This window comes from Leptonychotes weddellii, chromosome 1 (genome assembly GCF_054177405.1).
Source record: "Leptonychotes weddellii isolate Sample4059 chromosome 1, ASM5417740v2, whole genome shotgun sequence".
Taxonomy (NCBI): Eukaryota; Metazoa; Chordata; class Mammalia; order Carnivora; family Phocidae; genus Leptonychotes; species Leptonychotes weddellii.
In genome coordinates this window covers 102972843-102984964 of record NC_138369.1, presented here as the reverse complement: position 1 = coordinate 102984964, position 12122 = coordinate 102972843, and the positions used below count along the sequence as shown (strand labels likewise).

At 42.4% G+C, this 12122-nt stretch overlaps 1 protein-coding gene across 2 annotated transcripts in view; it reads left to right on the top strand.

The window, feature by feature from the left end:
- SLITRK3 (SLIT and NTRK like family member 3) overlaps window positions 1-9550 on the top strand; it is a 10006-nt gene extending 456 nt beyond the window's left edge. Inside the window, exons 1-2 of one of the 2 annotated variants that reach the window (XM_006727603.3) lie at window positions 147-708; window positions 5370-9550. In XM_006727603.3, coding sequence (XP_006727666.1) covers window positions 5391-8330 — 2940 coding nt within the window. In that variant the 5' untranslated portion in view covers window positions 147-708; window positions 5370-5390 and the 3' untranslated portion in view covers window positions 8331-9550. Of the gene's footprint in view, window positions 1-146; window positions 709-5369 lie in introns of those variants that run through there. The other variant, XM_006727602.3, reaches the window with a different exon arrangement.
- Window positions 9551-12122: the final 2572 nt, after the last annotated feature.

Here is a 12122-nt window from a genome sequence, read left to right as displayed (position 1 = left end):
CCCCCGCCCCCCCCCCCCCCCCCCGCTTCACCGTCTGGCCAATGCTGGGATCTGGGATCTAGTCGCCCCCTTCCTGCCTCCTTCCCGCCCCTCTCCACCCCCTTCTCTCATCTACACACCACCCACCCCCACTCCTACCTACCTAAAGGGTCAAGAGCAAAGACACCGGGAGAAGATAAGTGCTAGTCCCATCTCCTCAGATCGAAGGAGGCCTTGGGCAGGGATTTGCACTGAGTGACAACCTTTCAGGAAGCAAGGAAGAGAAAGAGAAAGGAAAAAAAAACAAAAAACAAAACCAGAGACCGAGCCAGGACTCTCAGGGACCACGAAGCTCGACAGTTAATCGAGAGCACCGAGATTTTAAGTCAAAGAACCCAGTCCTAGGACACTCGCTCTGCCTGTCTACCATCGAAGGTATATGGAACAGTGGTCCTGAGCTCTCATGTCACTGGCAACGTCAAGCTAGGTGAGAGCCCGGCTCTCCCATTGGTATGCAGCGACCATTTCCCTTCAAGTCTCAAAAGTGGAAACACTTAAAAGGATTACAAGCGTGATTTGGTGGCCTTACTGAAAGTTGGTGGCCTGAGGAAGAAAAACTGCAAGGCTACGGCACGATGGATACAATTCAGCCTCCCAGAGAGTTTGCACCTCCCGCTGGGCAGCCCCTCGGAGCAAATCTCGGAGATCTAGAGCGCTCTGCATGGATAGGTACTCGCCGCCATCCTTTCCCACTTTGCCTAATTGAAACCAGTATTTCTCGCTAGTAGGATGTGCATTGTAGAGCATATAGAGTTTGGCAGCGATGTCTTCTGTAGGCTCACAGGTGCTAGAGGTTTGTTGCATTTTTGAACTGGATCATTTAGTTGTAAGGACAATGGTAGAAGGAATGGTACTGGAGACTAACATACCCTCGGACCCCTTTTCTGGGGGAGGAAATTGTAAGTAACTCCAACAAATAGGCCAAGTGTCAGAGCGAAGGGCCCCTCCCCTAGTGGGTCGCTCGCTCATGTTGTAAAAGAAGGAAAACGGCTTGAGGTTTTAATCATTTTCCATTTCTAAAAATACCCATTGTGCGTTTCGCCTGGAGACAGCAGATTAGAAAAAGATCTGTGGAAGGCTCAGACCTCTTCAGAAAATGAATGATGCAGCATTTTAATTATTTGTTCTAAGGGGTGATTGTTTTGCTTCCATGTTGGAATATTTAATCTTAGATATGGAGAGATTAGTGGGCTCGGAGATCCGGCAAAGGGGAGGGGGAGATAGGAAGGGGGCACTGTGGGGAAAAAGGGTTTCTTGTCCTCCCCGTGGACAAATGATGCCGGGCGCTCCCAGCAGGAAGCCGGCGAAACCGGGGCTTCAGGGCCCTTCATCCCCTAACTTTTGGAGCTCTTCCTATCACTTAGACACATTATACTGAGACAAAGGAAAAGAAAAGGGTGAAATAGCCTTTAGGACATGGACCAAATCAAGAACTTGAGGGGATGTAGTTAAGGGGAGAACAGAGGACGATTACAGTGATGGTCATTTACCGTCACCGGGAAGCTCGGGGAAGCCTCCCGGTTACCCATCGATTCCATCGCATCATGGGTTCTGATATGATCCGTGAAACAGTCACCACCTTTGCACGTTGGGTACCAAAGGTAGTGTGTGTGGTGGGGGAGGGGGTAGGCTGGCAGCTGGTGAAGGAGATGGGATTGCTCTGGTTCTGAGTTCAGGCTGTTGGTGATGGTCGGCTCAGTTGCGACCTGAGAAATAGGGTGGGTCTGGAATATTAAGGGTGTAGAGTGTTAGAGAATCTTGCCTTCCTGCTTACTAAGTCTGTGATCGCTGTTTCCAATCTTAGCTACTCTGGAGCGGTGGACACTTGTGCGGTCATTTTAAATGCAAAATATAATGCAAATCTTATATGACTGACTTTTAAGGAACGTTTATGTTGCATTAAGTGACATATATATTTAGAATGGTAAAGAATTGATGTTTTGTTTTGTTTTTTTCTTTAAAATTTGATTTTGTAAAAAGCGCTTTAAGGGAAAGCCATCTCTACTCGATAACTGAGTCCTTGGGCAGTTGAGGTTCAGTCCAGTTCTTTAGCAACCAGAAAGTCCCTCCCTTCCCCAGGAGTTGGTTACAGGATTGGTGCGGAGGGCCGGCGGGGGCCGGGGGCGGGGGGCGCAGGGCAATCGATGCCGTACAGTTCCCGCTAACTAGACACGTTTGCTGCACACTTGCCTCTCTCCAGTTTCCCTACTAAGCTGTCTTTCGTCCTAATAGGTAAGACTGTAGAACCGTCAGTTCCACAGTCAGAACCTTCTTAGAGGGTTCATGTGAACTGTGATCTGGTGGCCCCTCTTCACTGCAACGTCTTCGCTCAATCACCCCCCACCCCCACTCACGACTCCCTATTTTCCTTTTTCCCCAAATATCACGGAGCAATATTTGGGCCAAAAAAGGGGGGGTGGGGAGGTGGGGAGTGTCGAGGAAAAAAAAATCTAAACCCTGAAATGCTGCCCCCTATCCCCACGAAGTCTTTCCCGGTAGAAGAAAGTGAAACGTGCCATTGTTACCAAGTGGTCTGCGTTGGCCTGTCTCTGTTTTTAAAAAGGTGGAAGCAAACACATGGCTGTTGAATCCAGGGGAAATCGAAGGCTTTGAGCTGCAGCACAACAAAAGGATTCCTGGTGCAAAGAGATCGAAGCAAAATGCAGGAGAAACTCGGTCCAAGTCGCTCAGGCTGCCTGAGCTCTTATTCGGGACACCTAAGCAGAATCAGCTAGATCCAGCTCTTCTTCGGGGACCTGAATTTCCCTTTATCCCCGTCTTTGGAGAGGAGTGTCTGCGCTATGAAAAGGATAATTCCGAAAGATAATCTTACTTTACAACCTGTCTACACTAGGGAGAGGAGCTCTGAAAACCAGAGGAGCAGAACAGCCAGGAGATGATTTCCTTGAGAGTTAAAAAAGTAATAATAATAATAAAAAGAAAAAAATGCCGACACTCCTCCCCCCCTCCACCTTCCCCACCAGAGGAATGCTTCCCTTAGGTTGGCCTCTGCTTTCCTGTTTCTTATTTTGACAATTTGTTATCTGAACCCCTCCACTTCTTTCCTCATCCCTTAAACAGAAACACACACACACACACTCTGTATAGTCAGGGCTTCCTAGTGCTCGCTCCCGACCCCAAGCTAAGCGCGTTCCCTTCTTGGAGCTCATTTTCGTGACGTGGAAAGCAGGATCCAGGGTTACAGCACATATTTAAAAAAAAAAAAGCCAGCACAAGAGAAGTCCGAGATTCTGCACTGGGATTGAGACTGCCTTCCTCCCTGCCTCCCTCCCGCCCTTCCTCCCAGTGCCCAATAATGTGCTGCCGGTACCCAGAGAGAGCAACCACGGCGGCGGCAGCGGCGGCGGCAGCAGCAGCAGCAGCAGCGGCAGCGGAGCTGGAAGCCTGCTGCAGCCCCTTCTCCTCCCTTCTCTATTGAGTGTGCCAAGCGGCAGTTCTGCATCCTAAAGAAGCCCATTGAAAGGCCCATTGCATTCCCAGCACGTCTCAAGCTTGCTGCTTTTATTTTTTCTCTTCGTCTCCCCCACCCACCCCCTCTATCCCCCTTTGCTTCAGCTTCAGCAAAAGGAAGGAGGGAGAGGGAGAGAGAATCCTTAAACTCAAGCTTTTTTTTTTTTTTTTTCCTTCCAATGTTCAATTCTTAAAAAAAAAAATCTCCTGCAAAATAGGTAAGTCAAAGACATCTGGAGCCTTTCATACCTAAATCTCAGGGACCTCAGAAACAAGAAAAACATTTAAAAAATGGTGAAGAAAGAACTTAAGTAGATTTTAATATTTTATAAGGGAGACAGGGAAGACTAACTGATACTGCAATGTAGCTTCATCTGCCTTCTCTCTCTTTTTTCATTTAATTGTTTCTAAAAATTGAGTATTGCATGCCTGAGGCGGATTTCTCTTTGCTTTCTCATGGGTCTTCCTTTCTTTACAGCTGTGTACATTATATGCAAGTTGAATGTGAAGATTTATTCTTTTCATTCTCCCTATAAATTATATCATTGTGTTTTCAGAGGGTTGGCAAAATGTTTCCTTAATGTATGTATCTTATGTGTGGAGAGCAAACATATGCTAAAAATTCTGGTTTATTTTTATTGATTAAAAATAATCATTCAATTTTGATTGATATTTCAGTGACTCAAAGGGCAATCTAATAAAACTGCATTAATATAATTTATTTATGTATGCATTTTCATATACTGATGATATAAAGCAAGGAAAGAGAGCCATAGAGAAAGGCTCTGTATTATTAGAATAGTGCACAGTATTTGTTTCTTCTGATTGGAAAAGAATGATATCTTTCTTTGAAATGTAATTCGTGTGATAGATCATTTATCAGCAGGTAAGAATCAAGGCTTCCACCCTTTTCTTGCCTTTCACTACCCAACTGTCTTCTAACCAGCCACCTGCCATTCCAGCTTTTTACAGGGTTCCTCAGTTGATCTTGAAGGCACAGACACACATTCCAAACTAAGCTCTGCAAGTGTTTTAATACAGACACTCCCAGGCTCAGCATCCTTTAGCTATCATTATCTTTAACTCTGACAACCGCATGGGCTCCTTCTTTAGAAAGGCTAATCACTCCTAAAGGGTTTAAATAGCCAAATGATACACCTATGTAGAAATTATTTAATTGAAGGGGATGTTAAAAATCTGTGCTTGGGAAAAAGAGGGTGGGGGTATACTACGATACTGAGCATACACTATAATTAAGTACATTGTGATCATCTCTTAAGCAAAATCTTAAGTTTTCCTGAGATATCAAGCATCTTGTACATCTCAACCTCTGATATTGAGCAATGGGCTCATACTTTATCACACTCTAATCTATTAACTTTGTGGTATGCTATATCTTTTTATGAGTAGAAACCTATAGTTTAAAGAATCTTTATTTTCTATCAGAATCCCAATCTGATCTGTAATGGGAACTTCTGATATCAATGTGAGTTTTAGTAGGCAAACAGGTGTAATGGCCAAATTACTGCCATTATTACTGAATCTGCCTATATCTAAAAGGCATCACTGTATACCAGTCATTTGATTGCTGTAAGATGCAATGAAGGCTGCTTGTGTTAGTATGATGTGCCCTTTACCAAGTATGGCTTGGTTTAGGAAAATGTCATTGCATGGCACAATATTTCAAAGTCACCCAAGTTTAAATACAAGTCATTTAAGCATGTTGACAGATCATTTTGAGTGTCAGTTCAACAACTGCTAAAGTTTGTATCACTCTTAAAAAGCTCCAAATGTAGGAGTCACTTAGAATAGTGCATATGAGTAAAGGCTAAAAATCTGCATCTTTATTTCTGTTGCAGTTTTGTAATCAACTACGGACGATGAAACCTTCCATAGCTGAGATGCTTCACAGAGGAAGGATGTTGTGGATAATTCTTCTAAGCACAATTGCTCTAGGATGGACTACCCCAATTCCCCTGATAGAGGACTCAGAGGAAATAGATGAGCCCTGTTTTGATCCATGCTACTGTGAAGTTAAAGAAAGCCTCTTTCATATACATTGTGACAGTAAAGGATTTACAAATATTAGTCAGATTACTGAGTTCTGGTCAAGACCTTTTAAACTGTATCTGCAAAGGAATTCAATGAGGAAATTGTACACCAACAGTTTTCTTCATTTGAACAACGCTGTGTCCATTAACCTTGGGAACAATGCATTGCAGGACATTCAATCAGGAGCTTTCAATGGTCTTAAGATTTTAAAGAGGTTATATCTACATGAAAACAAACTAGATATCTTCAGAAATGACACCTTCCTTGGCTTGGAGAGTCTGGAATACCTGCAGGCAGATTACAATGTCATTAAACGTATTGAGAGTGGGACATTTCGGAACCTAAGTAAATTGAGGGTTCTGATTTTAAATGATAATCTCATCCCCATGCTTCCAACCAATTTATTTAAGGCTGTCTCCTTAACCCATCTGGACCTACGTGGAAACAGGTTAAAGGTTCTTTTTTACCGGGGAATGCTAGACCACATTGGCAGAAGCCTGATGGAGCTCCAGCTGGAAGAAAATCCTTGGAACTGTACATGTGAGATAGTGCAACTGAAGAGTTGGCTGGAACGCATTCCTTACACCGCCCTGGTGGGAGACATCACCTGTGAGACCCCTTTCCACTTCCATGGAAAGGACCTGCGAGAAATCAGGAAGACAGAACTCTGTCCCCTGTTGTCTGACTCTGAGGTGGAGGCTAGTTTGGGGATTCCCCACTTGTCATCAAGCAAGGAGAATGCATGGCCAACTAAGCCTTCCTCAATGTTGTCTTCTGTCCATTTTACTGCTTCTTCTGTTGAATATAAGTCCTCAAATAAACAGCCCAAGCCCACCAAACAGCCCCGAACACCAAGGCCACCCTCCACATCCCAAGCTTTATATCCTGGTCCAAACCAACCTCCGATTGCTCCCTACCAGACCAGACCACCCATTCCCATTATATGTCCCACTGGGTGTACCTGTAATTTGCACATCAACGACCTTGGTTTGACTGTCAACTGCAAAGAGCGAGGATTTAATAACATTTCTGAACTTCTTCCAAGGCCACTGAATGCCAAGAAACTTTACCTGAGTAGCAATCTGATTCAGAAAATATACCGTTCTGATTTTTGGAATTTCTCCTCCCTGGATCTCTTGCATCTGGGAAACAATCGTATTTCTTATGTCCAGGATGGAGCTTTCATCAACCTGCCCAACCTAAAGAGCCTCTTTCTCAATGGCAACGATATCGAGAAGCTGACACCAGGCATGTTCCGAGGCCTACAGAGTTTGCACTACTTGTACTTTGAGTTCAATGTCATCCGAGAAATCCAGCCTGCAGCCTTCAGCCTCATGCCCAACTTGAAGCTGCTATTCCTCAACAATAATTTGCTGAGGACCCTACCAACAGACGCCTTTGCAGGCACATCCCTGGCCCGGCTCAACCTGAGAAAGAACTACTTCCTCTACCTTCCTGTGGCTGGTGTCCTAGAACACTTAAATGCCATTGTCCAGATAGACCTCAATGAGAATCCTTGGGACTGTACCTGTGACCTGGTCCCCTTCAAACAGTGGATTGAAACCATCAGCTCAGTCAGTGTGGTGGGTGATGTGCTTTGCAGGAGCCCTGAGAACCTCACCCACCGTGATGTGCGCACGATTGAGCTGGAAGTTCTCTGCCCAGAGATGCTGCACATCCCACCAGCTGGAGCATCCCCAGCCCAGCCTGGAGATTCTCACCTTGCTGGGGGGCCAACAAGTGCATCACCTTATGAGTTCTCGCCCCCTGGAGGCCCCGTGCCACTTTCTGTGTTGATTCTCAGCCTGCTGGTTCTTTTTTTTTCTGCAGTCTTTGTTTCTGCAGGCCTCTTTGCCTATGTGCTCCGACGGCGCCGGAAGAAGCTGCCCTTTAGAAGCAAGAGGCAAGAAGGTGTGGACCTTACTGGCATCCAGATGCAGTGCCACCGGCTTTTTGAGGATGGTGGCGGTGGTGGAGGTGGAAGTGGAGGTGGGGGCAGACCAACTCTTTCCTCCCCAGAGAAGGCTCCTCCTGTGGGCCACGTGTATGAGTACATCCCCCACCCAGTTACCCAGATGTGCAACAACCCCATCTATAAGCCTCGTGAGGAGGAGGAGGTGGCTGTTTCATCGGTCCAGGAGGCAGGGAGCACAGAACGAGGGGGTCCTGGGACACAACAACCAGGAATAGGTGAGGTTCTCCTAGGAAGTGAGCAGTTTGCTGAGACACCCAAGGAGAACCACAGCAACTACCGGACCTTGCTGGAAAAAGAAAAAGAGTGGGCCCTGGCAGTGTCCAGCTCCCAGCTCAACACCATAGTGACGGTGAATCACCATCACCCTCACCCTCACCACCCAGCAGTTGGTGGGGTTTCAGGGGTAGTTGCGGGAACTGGGGGAGACCTGGCTGGGTTCCGCCACCATGAGAAGAACGGTGGGGTGGTGCTGTTTCCTCCTGGGGGAGACTGTGGTGGTGGCAATATGCTACTAGACCGAGAGAGGCCACAGCCAGCTCCCTGCACAGTGGGATTCGTGGATTGTCTCTATGGCACTGTGCCCAAATTAAAGGAACTGCACGTCCACCCTCCTGGCATGCAATACCCAGACTTACAGCAGGAGGCCAGGCTCAAAGAAACCCTTCTCTTCTCGGCTGGACAGGGCTTCACAGACCACCAAACCCAAAAACGTGATTACCTCGAGTTAAGGGCCAAACTTCAAACCAAGCCGGATTACCTCGAAGTCCTGGAGAAGACAACATATAGGTTCTAACCGTAAAAGAAAAATAAATTAGTGCTTTTTTTTTTTTTCCCAAAAGAAAAGGAAAATAAAAGAAATATATCCCTTGCTCCCTTTACACTTGTCCCAATAACTCCATTCTCACAAACTTCCCTGCCCTGAACAGAACTGAAATCGCATGATAACTAGAAAATACAGATGTATGCTCTCCCCTCTCAGATGTGATTTGGAGGAAGGGCCATACTCAGATCATTAATCAATGAAGTGCCTTCGCAGACTTCTGCCAGCAAATGTTATCATTATTTTTTATACTGAAACTTGAGACTTTGACTGTGCCATGTATAAGGTATATTGGGGATCGTTGTATTGATCCTAATTAAGTAAAATTCGATGTGTCTTTTTATTTTCAGTATTTTTTTTTTTTTAGTTGTAGTTTTGTTTGATGGGGTGGGGGGGAACAAATTGACATTTGTGACTTTCTTTCCTCCTCCCATCATGGCACAGATTCTGTACATGTATTAACAATGCAGTTTGCTGCATGCCTGGAAACTGCAAGACGGGGAGGGAGGGGGCGGGTCTTGCTCGAATGTTCTCACCCACTCTTTTTTCTGTCACACACATACCCCCATGCAAATCACAAATCCCTGCACACAGTTAGGTCCCTAAACCTGCAGCCTCTTCCTTCTGGTGCAGGCGCGCACACACACACACACACACAAATGTACACATGTGTGCGTGCATGCGCACACAAACACACGCGCCCCATTCCTTTGCAACCCAATCTAATTATTTTGGGTTTGATCTATTCCTCTACTCTTCATAGCTTCATCTTCCCTTCACCCCTAGTGTACAGCTCTCTCCTACCACCCTGGGAAAAGTCATATTCTAGGTTGGATCCTACTGAAGTGGAAGCCTGGTGGTTTAACAGCTGGAAGCATACCTAGGGATGAGCACCCTCTTTGTGACACTTCATCCTGATGCCAAGATTTTTTGGAGAACATCTGCACTTTCTTATACATATATATATATATATAATATTAAAAAATAAAAAAGCAACTGGGTATATATCACTAACAGCTTTGTAGGAAGCACTTTTAATGTTTTCTCTCTCACACACAAAGATTCAAAAGAAATGTGCATATATTTATTCTGTAATTTCAGTGATTATAAATTGTAAAGGTAATGTTTAATCATTGTATAGTGATTATGCGTCTGGTATAGCTTTCCTAATAAAAAGTTTTTGAAAAACATAATACATTATATATAGAGGATACCAAGCTTGAACCTTAAACTCCAGCTATGCCATGCCTTTCATGCTCCCATTTTTTTTTTTAAATCTTTTACTTGTTATACAGAAAGCTAGTTTATTAACAAGTTTGATGCACTGTGATATTGATAAATCTTATTACCTACCACCCCATCACATACCAGGATACAATTGGGACTTAAAAAATCTGATTTATATAGTTCACTTTTACTCTTGGATTATGAATTTCAAATTCAGAAACCCAATGATGCACCATTTTTCCTAGGCAGGTTGTGATTGGGAGAAAATAAAGTAAGGAGATTGCTAAGAAGTACAGGATTGTATAGACGAGGTAATCAAGGAATCAAGGATCCATGCACCTTAAGATAGTAAATGACATAAAGAAAAAGGAAAGTGAAATTGCTCTTCTTTTTTTTAAAACATGCAGTAAAATCACACACACACACACACACACACACACCGAACTCTAAGGCCCTGGAGCCAATTTGACTGTCAGAATCCTGTTAATCTGTACAAGTTGTCATTGTTATATTTAGCTACTAGCTTTTTTTCTAGCCATCTAACTGCAACTGGCCCCAGTCAGGCTTGAACTAAGACAGAAGACGCTGAATGAGTTTTTCTTTCTGTATGATATTAAAATAATGTTTAAAATTAATCTGACAATAATCCAAGTTATGATCCATTTACATGTGAGCGAAACCAAAGAAAATTGGATTTTTAAGGTGCCAGGATCTTGTTTGTGGAAGAAACTAAACTGATAGAAAGAAACCGGAGCTTTGAGGCAGGCACTTATCTCATTATGCCAGTAGAGGGCAGCAGAGCTCCAGAGATTCACAGACCCTGTAGCTGAACTGCGCAGTGAGGCCAGTGTTCTCAGGTTTCTTAAGCTGCCCTTAGTAGAAATTATCGTTATGTGTTGAATGTAATTCACCACAAGTCACCAATGCCTTACATTACTTTTTTTTCATAAAAAAAAGACGTGCAGCTTCTAAAGCTGTGTTACTGATATAAAAATTAAGGCATTGCATTTAAAAAAGCCCCATGAATGTCTAGAAGAACATATTTAGATATCTCTTGATTAATTATAAATGGGTATCAACATAAGTATGCATAAAATAAAAACACACATATATCAATACAAAAATGCAACTTTTCAGGGCCGCCTTGCATTTGGCACATTGTACCTAAATTTTCTGTCTTCCATTATTTGAGGTACATTGGAATTATTGCAGAAAAAGAAAAACATAATTCACTATTTCTCTACATACAATATTGAAATGTACTTTTCTTGTGCAAGAGGATCAGATCCACAATTAAATAGGTGTCATTCTTTTTTTTGTTTATTCTCTTCTTTTTACTTTCCCATAAGTTAGCTTTTTCATAGTTCTCTCACTTTCCTTATTCTTTATAATCATCCTTCCCTCCTTCACTTGAGGACTTTCTTCTTTTTTTTTTAAAGCACAGAAAGTCAGTGTTTTAAATACCTGTAAGTGTTTTAAAACCTGATCTATGGAGTCCCTCTAAACTAGTGATTTATCATGTCCCCATTCCTCCTTAATAAAATACTCTGGTGAATGGTAGAAAGCATGTGCATAATAGAAATTCAAAATGAAAAGCTAGATACTTTTGACAGTAATCATTTCCTTAATAACCATGAACACATTCATAACATGGCATATTATACAAATCAGGTTAAAGTACAATCCCTAATGATCCTGGTGCTTTTGACATTTGAAAAATGTGTGTCCATAAACCATATCAAATTACAATATAACTTGATAATTATGTTTATATTTATTAAATACAGAAAGACTGTCTTGTCTTAAATATAGGTAGTAATTTTACTCTTGAATGAGGAATAAATTTTATTTAGTGAAAATAAATTTATATGAGAATGGAATTTTGTATTCAAGGAGATAAATTTTTGCTTCCATGGAGTTTTCTACCCCTTTGGCTAGGCTACTTATTTTAGCTGTGCCTTAGAATTACTTAAGTTAGCTTTAATTTATAATACCAGATATGTTTTCAGAAAGTACCATGGATACTAATATAGGTTCTCTGATTAGGATTTGTTCCAGGTTTTTGTTGCAGTAAAAAATTATTTTTGAGAAAAATATTGCTAATTCACCTCACAGTTATGGTCAATTTGACTGAAGCAGACCCAGATCTGGCAGATATTTGCTATTATTCATTGCTACTTTACTATAAATTATAGTAATAGTATTTGAAAATAATAAAATGTATTGTAATGTCCCTTTAATTATAAGATGGTGAGTGGAAAATAGTTGAAAGTGAAATATTAGTTTGACACAGTAACAGTTTTAACATATTATTCATCATATACAGTATTATTTATGTGGATGCTTTTATGTTTTTATTTAAAAAGCTACATTACTTCCTCCAATTGCAAAATACTAAAAACAATATATATATGTAAGTATGAAAAAGTTCAGAGATCACAAGGAAAGTTTAATGACTGAGCTTAGAATTTTGTATTTTTTCCCCTCAACTAAGAATGTTAGTTTTAAACCCTTGATATCTGAGAAGAATATTTGTTT